Source organism: Myotis daubentonii, chromosome 14, assembly GCF_963259705.1.
Source record: "Myotis daubentonii chromosome 14, mMyoDau2.1, whole genome shotgun sequence".
NCBI classification, from domain to species: Eukaryota; Metazoa; Chordata; class Mammalia; order Chiroptera; family Vespertilionidae; genus Myotis; species Myotis daubentonii.
The window spans coordinates 4,912,532-4,933,853 of NC_081853.1; the positions used below are offsets into that span (position 1 = coordinate 4,912,532).

Genomic DNA, 21,322 nt, shown 5'->3' on the forward strand with positions numbered 1-21,322 from the left:
GCCCTGGCTGGTTTGCTCAGTGGATAGAGCATCTGCCTGTGGACTGAAGGGTCCCAGGTTCAATTCCAGTCAGGGGCACATACCCAGGTTGCGAGCTCGATCCCCAGTAGGGGGCGTGCAGGAGGCAGCTGATCACTGATTCTCTCTCATCATTGATGTTTCCATCTCTCTTCCTCTCCCTTTCTCTCTGAAATCAATAAAAAAAATATTAAAAATAAACAAACAAAATATTAAGGGTAATAAGTAGTTCTGTAGTGTAGGAATAATTTTTAAATGTATAGCAGAATTAGTAATACAGAATTTTTATGGCACCTGCATTAATATTTTTGCCACAGTAAATATCTACTGTTTTAATTTAATTTGCTCTCGCATAAATATTGTACTGAAGTAGAATAACTATACTTTTATATTAAAGTTTCTTAAAATCCCTCTCCTCCCCCCCAAAAAACACTGAGGTTTAAAACAAAGTCAAGCATAAGTTCTGAAAAATGAGTTTTAGTATCTCAGTGTGGAAACATGTACATGATCTCACTATGTCTTTGACTTAGATGGCAATCTTCTATTCATAAGCTTTGTGACTAATTATCACTGGGCTACATATTCACTTTTTTTTTTTAAGCTCCACATTGACAAATAATTTGTTTCATTATATAATCATATGGGATAGACTTCTTTACTTAAAAAGTGACAGAGTTAGTATAAATTTTTGAAAGTGAAGGAACTAACATCTAGCACTTTTATAATCATTCTCAAAGTAGACTTGTAAGGGCTCTCCTGAGAGCATGCCCCTCCCTTTTCCTTTCCCTTCCCCCACCTCCTCCCTGCCCCAGGCACCACACCATTAGCCTCCTCATTCCCAAGCTCCAATGGCCCTTCCTTTACCTCCATAACTTGCAAATACATGTCCTTACAGAAAAAAAAGTAGACTTGTAAGAAGTTGACAATATCTTCATCTAAGAGCTGAATAGTTTTAGAGAGTTTAGGTCATTTATCCAAAAATGTACAATTAGAGGTATTGGAAGGGATTTTAAAAGAAAAATAGTTCCTTGCAGTGGGGTAAAATCCTCAAATATGGGGGACAGGTAAGGTAAATAACCACAGCAAGGGAGGGTATAATAAGAATACAATAAGATTAGTTAGGGTCTGTGGCAAACTGGAGTGAAAAGTATTTTCCATAATCCTAATAGAATAAAAGGCTAATATGCAAATCAACCAAATGGCAGAATGACCAGTTGGCAGACACTCAACACAGGAGCTGCCCCCTGGTGGTCAGTGTGCTCAACCAGAAGCCGGGCTCACAGCCGGCCTGCGCAGTGGTGTGGAGGGAACCTTTCCTGCCTCCACAGCAGCACTAAGGATGTCCGACTGACGACTTAGGCCTGCTCCCCCAAGGGCTCCCAGACTGCAAGAGGGCGCAGGCCAGGCTGAGGGACCTCCCCTGCCCCCCCGCCCCCGCCCCCCGAGTGCACAAATTTCATGCACTGGGCCTCTGGTACATTCTATAATACATCATCTGTATATTGTATTGTGCATCGCCCCAAGTCAAGTTTCCTTACATCAACACGTCCTGCCTCCTCCCTCCCCTTCACCCTCTCTCACCTTCCCCCAACCTTGGAATGAAAAGCACTTGTTAAAAGGGGCAATCACTTTATCTGTGTTTTCCATGTTGGAATCCTTATTTTTTCAAAATCAACTGGAAATTTGGATTTTTGTATGAAATCTGGCTTTTAAATGTTGGTAGAATTTTACCTTTAACACTATAGGGCCAAACCAAACAGCCTCTGATTAGATTAGGAAGGGCACCAATTAGATTTCTTCATATAGCTAGATGTTTGAGGACTGCATGCAGAAACAGTGGTATTTTAAATAATATGCACAGTGCACATTAGGAGAGGGATAAGCTTCGTGCTTCCCAGGTTTGTTTTGACAGGGGCAGAGGGAGGACCTCTATTGTAAGGGAGAGCTGGTGCCTTCTACACCCTTGTTCCAGCCTGTAAACTCGTGGAAGATGGCCTTTTCTCTCAGGTGGGCTGGGTCAGGTTTTTTAATACAAAGTCCAGTATTTCTAGGTATATCCCCAAACCCAGGGTTTCTTCTTGCCACCACGTAGCACATAAGTAAATATTTGAGGCAAAGCGCTAAGTAGAAGTGCGCTTCCCAAACTTCATTTGTTTGCCATTATTGTTGGCAAGGCGCTAGTTCTTAGTATAGCGAGCAAATTTCTAGGAACTCACGGGAAAACTGCTGAGAACTCCTGCTCTACCCCTGAATTCACTATCAAGGGAAACCGTTCCGCGTTCTCCGGTAACTAATGGCAACTCTGGGCTCCGGATGTGACGTCAGCGTGCTTCGGCTTCCGCCCACCGTCGGAACTCCGAGCTCTGGTTGTTGTGGACGTGGAAGTAGCCGACGCATGCGCAGTGCGTCCAGTCGTCTGGGGTGGGAAGGGCTGGGGGTAGCCCGCGGCTCGGAGACGGTCATGGGCGCCCGCTGAAGGCCCGCCGAGAGCAGGAGGGGCGAGGCCGGTCCCGCACGCTCCCGGGCCCGCGGCTGCGGGCTGGCCGGCCCGACGGGAGGATGAGCTGGTTCAACGCGTCGCAGCTCTCCAGCTTCGCCAAGCAGGCCCTGTCCCAGGCGCAGAAGTCCATCGACAGGGTCCTGGACATCCAGGAGGAGGAGCCGGGCGCCTGGGCCCAGACCATCCCCTACGGGGATCCGGGTACGGCGGGGCCGGCGGGCGGGGCGGGTCTGCGCGGCCCCTTCCCGCGGCAGCGCCCCGCGGTCCTCCCCGCCGCGGCCTGGGCCCCGCGCCCCGAGCTCGGCCTCCGGGAAAAGGGGGGCGCCCCAGTCCGCGGGCGGGCGCCCCTCCCCAGGGAGGGTCGCGTGGTCAGTGTTTCCCGCGGGAAACCGAGGCTCATCCAGGCGCCGGGCGCGGGGCGTGTGCGCGGCCGACGTGGGTCTGTCCGGGGGCCGCCCACCCTCGCAGGGTCTCGGGCCGCGCTTGGCTCTGCGCGTCCGAAACGTTAGCCTTTTGTGGGGGTAAAGGCGTGCGGGTCTGGCTGTGTGGCCCCTGGGAAGGAGCAAGTTATTCTTAGCGACTCCTTTCCCGGTTTTGTTCCTAATTTCACGTCGCTGAAAAGTCAGGACCTGAATTTGAGGTTCCACATTTTGAGACTTTCTGGCCCATGTCTACTGTCAGGATCCGATTACTCTATTACAGGATGTCAGACCTTGTTGGAGTAGCTCAACTGCCCTTTCCATAGGTACCCCACATTTTTAATTACTGAACTTTAAAGGAGACAGTAAGTTTTAAATATAAGAATACTCTTTCTATGAAACCCGGGGCTTGAATTGTGCTGTATAATTCGTTTTAAATTTTTATTGTTTTTAAAATATTTTTTATTGAGTTTTAGAGAGAAAGGAAGGGAGAGAAAAACATCCATGTGAGAGGAAAAACAATTGATCGTTTGCCTCGTACACACACCGGACCAGGGATCGAACCTGCAACTTGGGCACGTGCCCTGACCGGGATTGGAACTGGCAATCTCTTGGTGCACGGGATGCAGCCCAACCCAGGGAGCTACACCAGCCAGGGCTTTATAATCATTTTTTAAAATGTTACCCAGCATAGACTCGGATTTTAGTGAAATGCCATTAATATTTATTGATCACCTATTTTTATTTTACATTGCCATGATTACAACATGACCAATCTTCCGAAAGTAGTATTTTTTAAAAATATATTTTTATTCATTTCAGAGAGAAGGGGAGAAGGAGAGAGAGAGACAGACAGACAGACAGACAGACATCAATGAAGAGAGAATCATTGATCTGCTGCCTCCCGCAGGCTCCACACTGGGGTTTGAGCTGCAACCTGGGCATGTGCCCCTGGCTGGAATCGAACCGTGAGCCATGCTGGCCGGGCCAGAAAGGAGTATTTTAAGTGGATATCAGATAACCTGGGCTTTATATAAAACATTTTCCAAGAGGCAAATTTGACTTCTATAATTCATTAAGATGACTTAAACTAAATTAATTAGCAGACTTATTCTTGCTTGTTCATTTGCATCTTAAATTTTGGTTTTCACCTTTTTACATTGTTTTAATATGCTGAACAAGTGGATATAAACTCTGTCCTTAAACTGAAGTTTTCTATATGCCGCCAAAGTCATATTAAAGGATAGACTTTAATATAGGGCTTGGCAGTTTGTAGGAGTTTTTAGGTATTTGTGTTCTGGCCACCAACTTCTAATTGTGCATAATTTGTGATAATTCTCAGCCACTTTTAAATATAGAAAAGGCATAATTTAAAAAAATGAATTCTTTAAACATTTTAGGGAATATGCCATTTTTGGTTTATCATTGGGTTTTTTTAGTAGCATACATGTCCATGACTAATACAATTACCTTTTTTTTACCCAGCGATATTTTTCCTGTTTTTAAAAAATTCTAGTGTAAGTTACCATCTATATCAAAGAGCAGTAATTTTAATAAAAATGCACATTTATGAAATTCATATGACCTACTAACTGCTGACATAATTTAGCAATTAGAACAAAACTTTCTCATGGAGTGGATTTGGAAAGTGGGACTTGGAGAATGAGCTTGCTATTAAGTGACTGAAAATGAATTTCAGGTTACTGTCCCCATCAGTTTACTTTGATCTTTTGAAAAAAGGACATTTGTCACCAGTATTTTGGTTCAGTTTTTTAGTGTTGCTCTCTTGTCTAGCTCATAACTATGTTTTATTCTTGATATTATAAGGATAAAATTAATATGAAGCTAACTTAATAGAAGGTAATATCAATTGTATCTTGGGCTTAGCATGTTTTAGAACATACCATTATTTTCTTGATTTGTTGTGGGAGGGAATAATATACTTGCTTTGATAGTCCAGGCCTCGTCCAGTTTTTATCTTTGTTTTTAGTTTCTTTTGGACAGATGCATACCAGTTTTCCTCTTTAAGGTCCAAAGTTAACCCACTAACTAATTAATTATATAGTAGGCAAGGAGTTTGGCAGGGACAAATTATAGATTATATTCCATTGACTTTCTTTTTTTAACATATTTATATTGACTAACAATAATGATTGTTGTATAATATATATAATTTTTATTTTTAAATATGTATATATATATTTTTTGTCAAAGGAATAAGTCCCCCTGTCAGTGGAGGATGGGATACTTCAACCTGGGGAATAAAATCAAACGCAGAGCCGCAGAGTCAACCAGCAGCCTCTCCCAAAGCAATTACAAAGCCAGTTCGGAGAACAGTGGTAGATGAATCTGAAAATTTCTTCAGTGCCTTTCTCTCGCCAGCGGATGTCCAGACCATTCAGAAGAGTCCAGTGGTATCCAAACCGCCGGCTAAGTCACAGAGACCAGAAGAAGAAGTGAAAAGCACCTTACAGGAGACCGTGCACACTGGAGGGTCAAGAACACCTGAAACAACTGAGCCAAAAGGGACTGACTCTTTTCCCTGTGTATCCCCTGGGGAAAATCGGGCAGTCGCCACTCTGTCACCTAAAACTGAAGGCGAGCATGGAGAAACCGTTAATAAAGATTCTGATATGAAGGTGTCCACCACAAGTTTGAAAGTATCTGAGAGTGTAATTAATGTTAAAACAACTAGGGAAAGTGTATCTAACATGTCTACGCAGTCTCCCACAGCAGAAACAAAGGACATAGCTTCAGAAGCAAAGGAACAGAAACACGAAGACAGACAGAGCAATACACCTTCTCCTCCCGTTAGTACCTTCTCCTCAGGTACTTCTACTACCAGTGATATTGAAGTTCTAGATCATGAAAGTGTAATAAGCGAGAGCTCAGCAAGTTCGAGACAAGAGACTACAGATGCAAAATCAAGTCTTCACTTGATGCAGACATCTTTTCAGCTTCTCTCAGCATCTGCTTGTCCTGAGTATAATCGTTTAGACGACTTCCCCAAACTCACTGAGAGTTGCTGCTCATCTGATGCTTTTGAAAGAATAGACTCGTTTAGTGTACAGTCATTAGATAGCCGAAGTGTAAGTGAAATCAATTCAGACGACGAATTGTCAGGCAAGGGTTATGCTTTAGGACCTATTACAGTTAATCCTTCAACCCCAAAGACTAACGTAGTTGAACCTGTTGAAGGAAAATCTGAGGAAGAAGTAAGTGAAACAGCTGTACCCACTGAGGAAACAGAAATGGAAGAAAGTGGACGGAGTGCAACTCCTGTGAACTGTGAGCAGCCTGATAGCTTGGTTTCTTCTCCACCAATAAATGAAGGACACACTGTCTTAGACAAGGTGGCTGAGCACTGCGAAGCTGCAGGAAGTCAGCCAGAAGCACTTTCTGGGGAGGAGGACATTTGCAAGGTAACTCTAGAAAGTGCAAGAGGGTTTTTGGATACTCTTCAGAGATTAATCATGTGTTTATTTTATTTATTTATTTAATGTATTTTTATTGACTTCAGAGAGGAAAGGAGAGGGAGAGAGATAGAAACATCAATGATGAAAGAGAATCATTGATTGGCTGTCTCCTGTACAAAAAACACTAGGGATTGAGCCCGCAACCCAGCATGTGCCCTGACCAGGAATTGAACCATGACCTGGTTCATAGGTCGGCACTCAACCACTGAGGTACGCCAGCCAGGTCGCATGTGGCATCTTTGATAGCCTCCTCTGAGAAATATAGGATGTTTGAAGAACTGCCCTGTAAATGCCATGTGCTGAATTACTTATGTAAAACAGTGCCAGCCTCTCTTACCTGGGTCTAATATTCACAAATGAAATGCCTTGCTGCAGTTTTACTAGCAGTTTGAATTCCTAGAAAACAATACTATTTATTTCAATAAGATATTTTTGTACTATTTTAAGAAGATAAGTGATTCCTAGATTAATCTAGACTTAAATCAAGTAAGTTAATTTTTTTTAGTACAAATGGCACCATTTTTTCCCCTTCAATAAGTGTATCACTGCTCCAGCAGGATCTAATAACCATTTCTTTTGGCTTAGCTTATTTTATTCCAATATATTCTGGAGATTTTAAAATTGCATGCCTGTGGATTTTCTAAAGTTACTTTTTAAATGTAGTGTATTATATTTAAGAGGTTATATGTTATATGTTTGGATTAAAGAATAATATGGAAAATCAGACACTTGTATACCCACTGCCCTGGTAAGATATAGAACATTATTAGAGGCTTTGAAGCCCTTCGTTTATTTATTTACTAGAGGCCTGGTGCACGAATTTGTGCTCCAGTGGGGTCCCTCGGCCTGGCCTGCGGGATCAGGCCGAAACCGGCTCTCTGACAGCCCCGAGGGGTCCTGGATTGCGAGAGGGATTAGGCCAGGCTGAGGGACCCCACCAGTGCACAATCAGGGCCGGGGAGGGACGTGGAAGGTTGGCCAGCTGGGGAGGGACCGTGGGAGGACTCCAGGGCATGACTGGCCCATCTCGCTCAGTCCCTATCGGCCGGAACCCAGCAGCAAGCTAATCTACCGGTTGGAGCATCTGTCCCCTGGTGGTCAGTGCATGTCATAGTGAGCGGTTGTGCAGCCTTAGCATATCATTAGCATATCACGCTTTGATTGGTTGAACAGAGGACTGGACGACTGGACACTTAGCATATTAGGCTTTTATTATATAGGATTTTTTATCACATCTCTCTCTCTCTCTTCCTCTCTTGGTGAAATATGCACACTCTTTCCAAGTTTTGCTGTTACTAACTACTGTAGGTATTCTTGTATAACACATGCAGCAAGTTTTTCCTCTAAGGTAGACCTAAAAGTAGAATTTTCTACATCTTTAGTTACATATTGCCTGATAGTTTTTCTAAGTGGTTTACTAATTTATACTCCCACCTGCTAAGTGCTTGTACTACTTTATACTCTCCTACAAGCTGTGTATGAATTCTTGTGCTGTATTCATTTTGTTCTCAGTATTTGATTCTTTTTATGAGATAATGCTGTTTTATTGATTATATTGGTTAGTTACTTTTCAGCTCGTCACTGCATGTTAAATGTTTGACTTTTGTCATGCTCCTTGTCTAGAAAGTTGCATTTCTGAACGAGAAACTGGACAAAAGGGAGGCTCAGTTATTATCTCTTAGTAAAGAAAAAGCACTTCTAGAAGAAGCTTATGATAATCTGAAAGAGTAAGTATTTTACAAATGTGAGTCATTTTTTACATTTCATAGAAGCCCATACATTTGGATATTACTTAAGAAAATGATTTATAATTTAACTTGTTTATAATTATTTAAATTAAAATGGTTTATAATTTAACTTGTTTATAATTATTAAAATTTGAATAGCATTTCAATTCTAACCTTAGATATTACTTTTCTCCTCACATTATCTTGACCATATTACCTTTGGCATTGAAGAGAGGTATTCTGCAAAAAAAAAAACCCACCAACCTTTTTTCACTTATTATTAACTAGGGGCCCGGTGCACGAAATTCGTGCACTGGGTGTGTGTGTGGGGGGGGGGGGGAGGGGAGAGTGTCCCTCAGCCCAGCCAGCCCCCTCTCACATACTGGGAGCCCTCAGGCGTTGACCCCCATCACCCTCCAATCGAGGATCGGCCCCTTGCCCAGGCCTGATGCCTCTGACAGAGGTGTCAGGCCTGGGCAGGGGACCCTCATTTCCCCCCATCACTGGTTCTGCCCCCAGCCCAGGCCTGATGCCTCTGGTCCAGGCATCAGGCCTGGGCAGGGGACCCCCAGACCCCTCCGATTGCTGGCTCTGCCCCTTGCCCAGGCCTGATGCCTCAGCCAGAGGCGTAGACCCCCATCACCCTCCAATCGCCTGATCGGCCCCTTGCCCAGGCCTGACGCCTCCGCCAGAGGTGTCAGGCTTGGACAGGGGACCCCCATCTCCCCCCGATCACAGGCTCTGGCCCCCACCCAGGCCTGAGGCCTCTGGCCCAGGAATCATGCCTGGGCAGGGGACCCCCATCTCCCTCTGATCGCTTGCTCCACCCCCTGCCCAAGCCTGACGCCTCTGACCCAGGCTTCAGGCCTGGGCAAGGGGACCATCATATCCCCCCAATCCCCGGCTCAGCCCCCCGCCCAGGCCTGATGCCTCGGCCAGAGGAGTTGACCCTCATCACCCTCTGATCACCAATCACCGGATCGGCCCCTTGACCAGGCCTGAGGCCTCTGGCAGAGGTGTCAGGCCTGGGCAGGGGACCCCCAGCTCCCCGCGGTTGCAGGCTCCGCCCCTGCCCAGGCCTAACGCCTCTGGCCTAGGCATCCAGCCGGGCAGCGGGGACCCACAGCTGCAGCGGCCCCGTGATCGTGGGCTTCGCTTTAGGCCCAGGCCAGGGACCCCTAGCTCCCGGGACTGCCAGCTTCGACCGTGCCCAGCTCCCATCGCTGGCTCCACCCCTACTTCCTGCTATCACTGGCCAGGGTGGCAAAGGCGCCTGATTCTCCGATCATGGCTGGGGGGCAGGGCAAAGGCGGCCCCAGGGCCGCCTTTGCCCTGCCCCCCAGCTCTTAGCTCCCCCCTGGGTTTCCGATCACTGTCAGTGGCAGGGGGCTTCTTCCTGCTTTCCCTTTCGCCTCCCTGCATTGTGCCTACATATGCAAATTAACCGCCATCTTGTTGGCAGTTAACTGCCAATCTTAGTTGGCAGTTAATTTGCATATAGCCCTGATTAGCCAATGAAAAGGGTATCATCGTATGCCAATTACCATTTTTCTCTTTTATTAGTGTAGATAATATTTTAGTATTAGAGATTTAAAACAGTGATATTACAGTTTTTAAAAATATACTGAGTATTGACTTGCTTTATGAAGGTGATTGGTAAAATGTGACATAAGATTCAAAATGAAAAATTTCATTTACTTTTATTTTTACATATCAAACATTGTTGACATTTTCAGTTATTAATGGGTTTTCTTTCAGGTGTTTTAAAATAAATTAAGCGGGTAATTTTTCTCTGAAAAGTTGACAGGACTAAAACTAATCTACTTTATTATAGCATGTGTTGAAGACAATGTCATTTTCCTTTTGCAAACTGAACTCATTTTGTTAACTTGGGAATATTTAAACACGTATCCTCAGTCTCAGTATTATTTTAAATTTAGTGAAATGTTCAGAGTGAAAGAAGAAAGCAGCAGCATTTCTTCCTTGAAAGATGAGTTTGCTCAAAGAATTGCAGAAGCAGAAAAGAAAGTTCAGCTAGCCTGCAAAGAGAGGGATGCTGCTAAAAAGGTAATGGAAGTTTAAAATAATATTAATTAAACTCTATAGGGACATAGATTTTTGAGCAGTGCCTTCATTGTATTTTGGTTTTGGAAAAAAGAGAGGTAAGAGTAAAGGGATACTATAGAATATTAACACTTAATTTGTAAATTTTTCAATACCTTTAAAATGATAAATTTTGATACTTTAAAAAATTCTAAGCAAATACTTGTCTGTGTAATTTATAAATCCTTGCAAAATATATAGCAAGGATCACTAGACTAATTTTTGTAAATGATAATTTCATGAAAGTAAATAATACAAGTCTAAATGGTCCCTCTAAATAAAATTTATCATTACTCTGGTTTGTTAATTTTCTACCACTTCAAACATACATACTTCTTCAAGTCAAAGTAATTTTAAAATATATTAACTCTTGGGGGGCATAACATTTATTTATTCTAATGTAGGATTTCTCAACCTTAGCACTGTTGACATTTTGTGGTATATAATTTTATGTTGTATAGAGCTGTCCTGTGCATGGTAGGGTGCTGACCAGCATCCCAGGCCCTACATACCAGATGACAGTATCTCCCTTCCCTATTGCCGTCCTCCTCTTCCCCTCAGCTGCGCTAATTGAAAATGTTAGCAGACATTGCCAAATGTTCCCCTTGGAGTCAAATCACTCCTAGTTGGGGACCATTGTTCTGAGTCTTATCATTTGGAACAGTTGGTTATTTCAGAAATTGGTAACCAACTAAGGTTAGTCATTATTGCTTCTAATCCAACTGTGAGTAATCATATTTCTTAGCATTTGCCATTCTCAGTTAGGTTGCCTTTCCCCTTCTTGACCACTGTTAATGTTAATATAATTTTTCTGCATATACTCTTACAGAAAAGAAATATGTCATATACCTCCATTTGCGTGGTTGTTTTAACTAGCTAGTTCATTTCAGACACTAGTAATAACCTGAGACTACCTAACCAAGTTACCTCTTCTTGTCCCTACTGTATTTCATCTGGTCCAGTTTAATGAAGAAATTGGATTTTAAGTAATGTTTGTTTCCTATAGTGCACTTTGAATTATAGATCTAAAATAGATTGAAACCACTGTAAAGGAAAAAACTTGGGCCCTAAATTTTAACACGCTTTTATATGTATTGCCACGTATGACCGGCTTAAGAGCCATAGGCCATTCATTCAAAGGCAGATTGAATTACCTTAAGTGACAGATTTGCTTTTCTAGTGATAGAAGACAATGTCAACAACTGTAAAGTACTAGGCAGAATTAAATAGGTTATACAGGTGAATAAGCAGTTCGGAATGGTATGATGGAGGGTGGATTCCGACCAGGGTAATTGAGGAAGGTTTCACGGAAGACATGACGTTCCTACTGGACCTTCATGTGTGAATCAACATGTTGACAATTGGAAATGGATAGCAGTGTTATGGGTGGTTCAGAGCATGGGCTTTGGGGTTCCACAGCCCTGGTTTCAAGTCTTAACTCTACCAATTTAATAGCTTTCTGACCTTGAAAGTTTACTCAGTCTTTCTGAGTCTCAGTTTTCTTGTTTTTGTAGTTGAATCATACAGTACTTGCCTCCCTCATAGGATTGCTGTCAGGATTAAAAGATAATGGATACAAAGTATGCTTTACATATCTAATAAATGTTAGTTGTTTTTAGCTATTTTTAATTCCAGAGCATCTCTTAAAACCAAATTTTAAATTATAGAAGACTTTCCATCTCATCGTACTTCTCCATTGTAGCTTTTAAAGATAAACTATCTTGACATATTTCTGCTGAATCTCTGCTTTATTAAAGTAGATCAAACTTTATATAATCATGGTTTTCCTTTCATTTCACAACACGCTAGTAGTGTGAGTGAGTTTTAATAAGGAAAAGAAGTACAGTGAGAAATGGAGACATGTACTGTTTGAAATGTTGTTCCAGTTATAATGCTTGTAGAAAATGTAGGTAGAGAAACTCAAGAATTGAGTATTGAAATTTAACTTATTCTCATTTCCATTTCCATATTAAAACCTGTTTATATCTGAATTCAGGTTTTCTATATCATTTTCAAAGCTGTTTTCTTAGTCTTAATTAACCAAGGTAATAAATTCAGGGTAACAGAACAAAACTTATGAATTCTTATCAAGAATGTGATTATTGATGACTTTTGGGAATATGGAAGATAATTGAAAAATATGCCCAGAATGAAAGTAATTCTTTATGGTATTTACATTATTATTTTTTTAATTAGGAAATCAAAACTATGAAAGAAGAACTTGCGACTAGATTAAATTGTAGTGAAACTTCAGACCTTTTGAAAGAGAAAGATGAGCAGATCCGAGGATTATTGGAAGAAGGTGCGTATTTAATTGATTATGAAAAATCTGGTAAAGATAGGAAAAATACTTTGCAACATAACTAGCTGCTGCTTCCTAATAAAAAAACATTGGAAGCAAGTAAGGTTTGCACTTAAATCTCAGAAATGGTAGGTTATAATTTATGGAAGAATGAGGAGCAAGATGTACAGAGGCAGATATATACATAATGTAGCTTTTTTTTTTCTAGAGATGGAAATTAATAATTCTCTGAAAAATAGAAGTTTGTGCTTCCTGAAGCAAGCTTGTAACAGGTCTTACAGCCTGTCATTTATTTCTTTATTTTTTAAAAAATATTTTTATTGTCCTGGTTGGTTTGGCTCAGTGGATAGAGTGTCAGCCTGTGGACTGAAGGGTCCTGGGTTCGATTCTAGTTAACCCCTAGAGTGCCAGGGAGCGCAATCGCGCTCCTTCTGTCTTTCACCAAAAGTGCCAGGAGCGCTGTCACGCTCCTCCTGCAGTGTCACTATTAGATGCTAGTAGTTCACTCTTTATGTGGGAAAAAAAATTTAAAAACCTTAACCTCAAAATGCCTTGGCAATTTTAGCATAGTTCCTAGGATATTGGTTGGCACTCAAAGGGTTAAGGGCACATGTTTGGGTTGCGGGCTAGGTTCCCCATTGTATTTCAGAGAGGAGAGGTGAGGGAGAGAGAGAAAGAAACATTAATGATGAGAGAGAATCATTGATCAGTTGCCTCCTGCACGCCCCCCAATGGGGATCGAGCCTGCAACCCAGGCATGTCCCCTGACCTGGAATTGAACTGTGACCTCCTGGTTCATAGGTTGACGCTCAGCCACTGAGCCATGCCAGTTGGGCACAGCCTATCATTTAAACCAAGACGCTCAACGCAGGAGCTGCCCCTGGTGGTCTGCACTCCCACAGAGGGAGCGCCACTCAGCTACAAGCCAGACTGACGGCTGGTGAACACCACAACCTGCCTCAGTGGCAGCGCTAATGGTGTCCGCCTGCATTTTAGGCCCGCTCCCCGCAGTCAGTCAGACATCCCTGGAGGGCTCCTGGACTTCGAAAGGGTGCAGGCCGGGCTGAAGGACCTCCCCCGGCTCCTTCCCCCCTCCCCTCCCACAGTGCATGAATGTCGTGCACCGGGCCTCTAGTGTTGAATAAGAGTGGTGAAAGTGATATCCCTGTTTGTTCCTAATCTTAAGGGAAATGCTTTTAGTTTTTGCCCATTGAGTATTATGTTGGCTGTAGGTTTGTCATATGACCTTTATTATGTTGAGGTATGATCCCTCTATTCCCACTTTGCTGAGAGTTTTTATCATAAATGGATACTGGATTTTATCAGATGCTTTTTCTGTGTCTATTGATATGATCATATGATTTTTATCCTTCATTTTTATTTATGTGGTGTATCACGTTTATTGATTTTCAAATATTGAACCATCCTTGCATCCCTGGAATAAATCCCACTTGGTCATGGTGTGTGATCTTTTTAAGGTATTGCTTTATCCTATTTGCTAATATTTTTTTGAGGATTTTAGCATCTGTGTTCATCAGCGATAATTGGCCTATAATTTTCTTTCTTTATAGTGTCTTTATCTGGTTTTGGGATTAGGAGAATGCTGGCCTCATAAAAAGAGCTTGGATGTCTTCCCTCCTCTTGAATTTTTTGGAATAGTTTGAGGAGGATTAGTGTTAATTCTTCTTTAAAAGTTTGGTAAAACTTACCATGAAGCCATCTGATCCAGGGCTTTTGTTTGCTGGGAGTGTTTTGATTACTGCTTCAATTTCATCAGTTGTTATTGCCTATTGAGGTTTTCTGATTCTTCCTGATTGAGTTTTGGAAGATTATATGTTTCTAGGAATTTGTCCATTTCACCCAGGTTGTCCAGTTTGTTGGCATATAGATCTCCAAAGTATTTTCTTACAATTCATTGTGTTTCTATGATCTTAGTTGTGTTCTTGCCTCTTTCATTTCTGATTTTATTTATTTGGGTCCTCTCTCTTTGTTTCTTGATGAGCCTGGCTAAAGTTCCATCAATCTTGTTTATCTTTTCAACGAGCCAGCTCTTGGTTTCATTGATCATTTCTATTGTTTATTTCTGCTCTGACCATTATTATTTCCTTCCTTTTACTTACTCTGGGCTTTTTTTGTTCTCTTTCTGATTATTTTGTTATGCTATTATTTAACAGCATATCAGATGTTATGTTTGATATAGTAATAAATACAATACACCCTGGTGTCCTTTAGAAGAGTGAAATATAGGTACAAACATAATTATCAAACACAGTCTAAGCACTGAAACAGAAAAATGAAGGAAGAGTTTATTAAAACACCTTGAAGTCACTAACTGCCTTATGCTACAACGTTAGAGATTGAGGGGAAGGCTAAGTACACGGTTTTATTATTAAAAATACTAATATCGCCCTAGCCAGTTTTGCTCAGTGGATAGAGTGTTGGCCCACGGTCTGAAGGGTCTTGGGTTTGATTCCAATCAAAGGCAAGATCCCTGGTCCTGGTCAGGGCTGATGCAGGAGGCAACCAATCGATGTCTCTCTCTCTCTCTCTCTCTCTCTCTCTCTCATCAATGTTTCTCTCTCTGTCTCTCCTCCTCCCTTCCACTCTTTCTAAAAATTAATGGAAAAATATTGGGTGAGGATTAACAAAAAAACTTTAATGTCTAATGATGAGAGAGAATCATTTATGAGCTGCCTCCTACATGCCCCCTACTGGGGATCAAGCCTCCAACCTGGGCATGTGCCCTGACCTGGAATCGAATTGTGACTTCCTGGTTCATAGGTCACTGCTCAACCACTGAGCCACACTGGCTGGGCTAGCACGATTTTTTTATGGGAGTACTTACATACTGCTTCTGTATCCCCCAGAGGTATTTTTAAATTCACAGTTGAAAAACTAAAAGACTGAAAGCTGAAAGCATGCTACAGTGGATTACCTTGATTCATCAACTATTAAGATTTAGCAACACCTCCATATCTTTCTGTATACACTAACTACACTTTTTGCCAAGCATTTTTTTGTTTGTTTGTGGTGTGTTTTTTTTTTAATACATTTTGGTTGATTTGAGAGAGGGAGAGAGAGATAGAAACATCAATTATGAGAGAGAATCACTGATTGGCTGCTTCCTGCATGCCCCCCAGTGGGGATGGAGCCAGTAACCTGGGCATGTGCCCTTGAATGGAATCAAACCTGGGACCCTTCAGTCTGCAAGCCCTCTATCCACTGAGCCAAACCTGCTAGGGCTTGCCAAGCATTTGAAAGTAGGTGACATAACATAACATTTCATTCCTAAATTCTTTTTTTTCAGCTTTATTGAAGTATAATTGAGAAAAATTGTATATATTTAAGGTATACATCATGATTTTTGATATATGTATATATTGTGAAATGATTACACAGTTAATTAACCTATCACTCACCTATATAATCACCCTTTTTTGTGTGTGGTTAAGGTGTATTCTTCTAGCAAATTTCAAGTGTACAATGTAGTATTTTTAATTTCGGTTTTCATGCTATACATAGGATCTCCAGAACTTACTCATTCTGCAAAACTGAATCTTTGTATACCCTTTGACCAACATCTCCCCATCCTCCCGCCCCCTCCTGCTAACCACCATTCTATTCTCTGCTTCTATGAGTTCAACTTTTTTTTTACTGTCTGATGAGATTTATTTATTTATTTAGTTCAGAGAGGAAGGGAGGGGGAGAGGGAGACAGAAATATCAATGATGAGAGAGAATCACTGATCGGCTGCCTCCTGCACACCCCACACTGGGGATCGAGCCCGCAACCCGGTCATGTGCCCTTGTCCAGAATTGAACCTGGGGCCCTTCAGTCTGCAGGCTGACACTCTACCCAGTGAGCCAAACCAGCTAGGGCTATGAATTCAACTTTTTAGGTTCTAGATATAAGTGATATCATGCAGTATCTGTGCCTGGCTTATTTTATTTCTTCCTCTAGGTTTATCCATGTTGTTGTAAATGGCAGGATTTCCTTATTTTTTAAGGCTAAATAATATTACATTTACACACACACACACACACACACACACACACGCCACACTTCCTTTTTAAAAAAATCTTTATTTGAGGACATGCTTATTGATTTGAGAAAGAGAAAGAAACATCGATTGGTTGCCTCCTGTAAACATCCCAACTAGGGACTTCAGCTAGGGATCAAACACATTTCCTTTATACACCACATGCATTCATCCATTGACAGACAGACACTGGGTTGTTTCCATATCTTGGCTATTGTGAATAATATTACAGTGAACATGGGAATGCAGACATCTCTTTGAGATGGTGATTTCATTTTCTTTGGTTATATACTTAGAAGTGGGATTGCTAGATTATAAGGTAGTTCTACTTTTAATTTTTTGAGGAATCTCCATATTGTTTCCCATAATGGCTGCACCAATTTACATTCCCATTAGTAATGTACAAGGGTTTCCTTTTTTTTACATTCTTGCCAATACGTATTTTTTGTCTTTCAAAAAATATATTTCTTTGTTGATTTCAGAGAAGAAGGGAGAGAAACATTGATGAGAGAGAAACATTGATTGGCTGCCTCCTGCATGCCCCCTACTGGGGATCAAGACTGCAACCTGGACATGTGCCCTGACCAGGAATCGAATGGTGACCTCCTGGTTCATAGGTCAATGCTCAACCACTGAGCAACACCAGCTAGGCTATTTTTTTTTTGTCTTTTTGATAATAACTATTCTAACAGGTCTGAGATGATATTTCATTGTAGTTTTGATTTGCATTTCCCTGATGATTAATGGTGTTGATCACTTTTTCATATACCTGCTGGCCATTTTTGTCTTTCAAGAAATGTCTATTAATACGTTTTGCCCATTTTTAAATTTTGTTATTGTTGTTGAGTTGTATGAGTTCTTCATATATTTTGGATATTAATCTCTTATCAGATATATGACTTATAACTATTTTTTTCCATTCTGTAGATTGCCTTTTATTTTTCATTACATTTGACATTCAATATTATATTGGTTTTAGGTGGATATCATAGTGGTTAGACATTGATGTAATTTGTGATGTGATTCCCGCAGTAAATCTAATACCCACCTGAAACCATGCATAGTTACTACAATATATAGTTTGCCCATTTAAAGTGTACAGTTCAGAGGTTTTGGTATGTTATATTATTTTTAGTAGTGATAAAGTATATCAAAATTTGCCATTTTAATGATTTTTAGGTGTACAGTTCAGTGGCATTAATTACATTCACCATGTTGTGCAACCATCACTATTTCCAAAACTTTTTCATCACCTCAAACAGAAACTCTGTAATCATTAAGCAATACATCCCCATTTTTTCTTCCCTCTAGTCCCTGGTAACCTCTAATCTATTTTGTGTGTCTAATAATTTGTATATTCTAGATATTGAAATATTAATTTCACTTATGTGTAGAATCTAATGAACAAAATAAACTAACAAATAACATAGAAACAGACCTACAGATACAGAGAATAGACTGACAGCTAGCTGTCAGAGGGGAGAGGGTTGTGGGGCTGGGTGGAAAGGATGAAGGGATTAAGAAAAAAACAACCTCAGAGACTCAGACAAAAGTATGGCGATTACTAGATGGAAAGGGGGAACAGGTGAGGGAGGTAGAAGATGGTAAAGAAGCGATAAATGGTGATGAAAGAAGACATGACTTGGGGTGGTAAACATACAATACAATATACAGATGATGTGTTATAGAATTGTATACTTGAAACCTATATAATTTTATCAACCAATGTCACCCCCAATACGTTCAATTAAAAAAAAAGTTAAAAACCAGAAAATAAGTATTGGGGAGTATATGGAAAAATTGGAACCCTCATAACATTGCTGGTGTAGCCACTATGGAAAGATTTGGAGGTTCCTGATTCAGCAATTCTACTCCTAAGTATATACCCAAAGGAATTGTCCCTAGTCAGATACTTGTACACCAGTGTTCACTAAAACATTACTCATAATAGCCAATAGGTGTAAACAACCTCGAATGTTCATCAACAAATGAATGGATAAACCAAATGTGGTATATCCATGCAGTGGAATATTACTGAGCCAAAAGAAGAATGACATTCTGATACATTCTGTAACATGGATGAATTTTGAAAACAAGAAGCCAGACACAAAAGGACAAATATTTTAATATGTAGATTGTCTTTTTATTCTGTTGATGGTTGTCTTTGCTGTGCAGTAGTTTTTACTTGGATGCAATCACATTTGTTTATTATTGCTTTTGTAGTCTATGCTTTTGGTATCATATCCAAAAAATCATTGCCAAGACCACTGTCAAGCTTTTTTCCTGTGCTTTCTTCTAGTAGTTTTACAGTTTTAGGCCTTAACATTTAAGTTTTTAATCTGTTTTCAAATTATTTTTATATTTGGTATATGATAAAGTCCAATTTCATCCTTCTGCATATGGAAATTCAACTTCCCAGTAACATTTATTATCAGACTATCCTTTCCCCACTGTGTGTCCTCGGCATCCTTGTTAAAGATGAATGGGCTATAAATGTGTGGATTTATTTCTAAGCTCTCTATTCTGTTCATTTGGTCTATATGTCTGGTTTTATGTATGTACCATATTGTTTGGATTGCTGTAGCTTTGTAATATGTTGTGACACCTCTGACTTTGTACTTATCCAGGATTGCTTTTGCTATTTGAGGTCTTTTGTGGTTTCAGATGAATTTTAGGATTTATTTATTTTTGTGTGTGTGTATGAAGTATGCCCTTGGAATTTTGATAGGATTGCATTGAATCTGTAGTCCACTCCTGAATTCTTCCATCTGCATCTCCTAAGGGCAATTAATTTTCCCCCACAAGCACATCATAATCACATATAAGAAAATCAGAAGTGTATTCCAGTATATATTTCATCATTTATCCCAGTTGCCTCTAAAAATGACCTTTATAGCTGGTCATTTGTCCTGCCTCAAGATCCATTCAAAGTTTGTACATTGCATTTGGCCATGACTTCATCAATCTAGGATAGCTCTATCTTCTTCATGACATTGAAGACTGTGTAGAGTCCCGGCCAGTTGTCTTACAGAGTGCCCCAGGTTTAGGAATTTTTCACGTCATGATTATATTCAAATCAAATTTCTAATAAGAAATATTATAAGTGATATTGTGCACCTGCCACTTTATCCCATCAGTAGACACATAATGTCAGGCTGTACCACAGGCATTGATAATGTTTCGTTATGGTAGTGACTGCCATAGTTTTCCATTGTAAAAGCACATCTTTGCTTTTGGAACTCAGAAGAAATATGTGGGAATGCTTCTTTAAGACTGTATATATCCTGTTTCCCACCATGCTTCCACCTCCTAATTCTAGCATTCATTAATAATTCTTTTTTTTTTCCATTAATAATTCTTTTTTTTAAAAAATATATTTTATTGATTTTTTACAGAGAAGAAGGGAGAGAGATAGTTAGAAACATCGATGAGAGAGAAACATCGATCAGCCGCCTCCTGCACATCCCCCACCGGGGATGTGCCCGCAACCCAGGTACATGCCCCCGACCGGAATCGAACCCGGGACCCTTCAGTCCGCAGGCCGACGCTCCATCCACTGAGCCAAACCGGCTTCGGCTTCATTAATAATTCTTATCCAAAACATTGGTGCTTACAGTATTGTGATTTTTAAAAACATCCTATCTTTTTTTTTTTTTTATCACTGGTTAGAGAAATATTCAATTTAGATTCTTAGGGAATCATTGTTATTTGAACTTATACATTTTTGCCATTGCCAGGAGAAAAACTTTCAAAACAGCAGTTGCAGAGTTCTAACATCATTAAGAAATTAAGAGCTAAAGACAAAGAAAATGAAAATATTATTGCAAAGCTGAAGAAAAAAGTTAAAGAGCTAGAAGAAGAGTTGCAACATTTGAAACAGGTGAATGTTAATTGTTTTCTATATAAATTGTTATTACTTACTATATGAACAGTTCACTGTGGCTTATAAAATATTTGGAATGATTTATTGGGATATATCACATGGGAAGTATTTTTCAACAATTTAATAGACAAATGTTAAGATTATTATTTGTTGTTATAATACTTGAGATTCCTGGAATACACTTATTTACCATAGTGTTATTTATTGAAGAATACTTTTGCCTGTTTTTATAATATAGGTCCTTGATGGTAAAGAAGAAGTTGAGAAACAACATAGAGAAAATATTAAAAAACTAAATTCTGTGGTTGAACGTCAAGAGAAAGATCTTGGCCAACTTCAAGTAGCTATGAATGAACTTGAAGAAAAGAACCGAAGTATTCAGGCTGCTCTTGACAGTGCATACAAGTAAGAAAATGAATAAATATACAACTCATTCACAATCTGTTAAATGCAGGATGTTGAAGAAATCCTTTTTCTATTATCTGATCACTGACAACGCATAAATTTAGCTATAAATGAATTTGAAACTTTTCAAAGCAAATTCAACAGAGAGTACTTAACTGCAGTCACTGTTTATTATGTGGTGAACTCTCCCTCATTCTGTAAATCTGATGGAAATCTACATGGAACCTTCATATCCTTGGCCATGTAATTACTGTAAATTATTTTACTTAATTTATCTTTTTCCTTAATCCTCACCCGAGAGAGAGAAACATTGATGAGAAAGAAACATCATTGATAGGTTGCTTCCTGAACGCCTAATGGGGTTCGAGCCTATAACCCGGGCATGTGCCCTGCCTGGGAATCAAACCTATGACCTCTTGGTTCCTGGATCGATGCACAATCGCTGAGCCA

General features: G+C 40.4%; 1 protein-coding gene across 3 annotated transcripts in view; it reads left to right on the forward strand.

Annotated features, from left to right (window-relative positions):
* The first annotated feature begins 2,398 nt into the window (after positions 1-2,398).
* The window catches only part of TMF1 (TATA element modulatory factor 1), a 41,227-nt gene continuing 22,303 nt past the window's right edge, over positions 2,399-21,322 (forward strand). Inside the window, exons 1-7 of one of the 3 annotated variants that reach the window (XM_059663010.1) lie at positions 2,399-2,719; positions 5,152-6,359; positions 8,037-8,140; positions 10,081-10,207; positions 12,440-12,545; positions 20,322-20,464; positions 20,706-20,872. In XM_059663010.1, the coding sequence (XP_059518993.1) occupies positions 2,578-2,719; positions 5,152-6,359; positions 8,037-8,140; positions 10,081-10,207; positions 12,440-12,545; positions 20,322-20,464; positions 20,706-20,872 (1,997 nt within the window). In that variant the 5' untranslated portion in view covers positions 2,399-2,577. The remainder of the gene's footprint in view (positions 2,720-5,151; positions 6,360-8,036; positions 8,141-10,080; positions 10,208-12,439; positions 12,546-20,321; positions 20,465-20,705; positions 20,873-21,322) is intronic. The other 2 variants (XM_059663009.1, XM_059663008.1) reach the window with 2 other exon arrangements.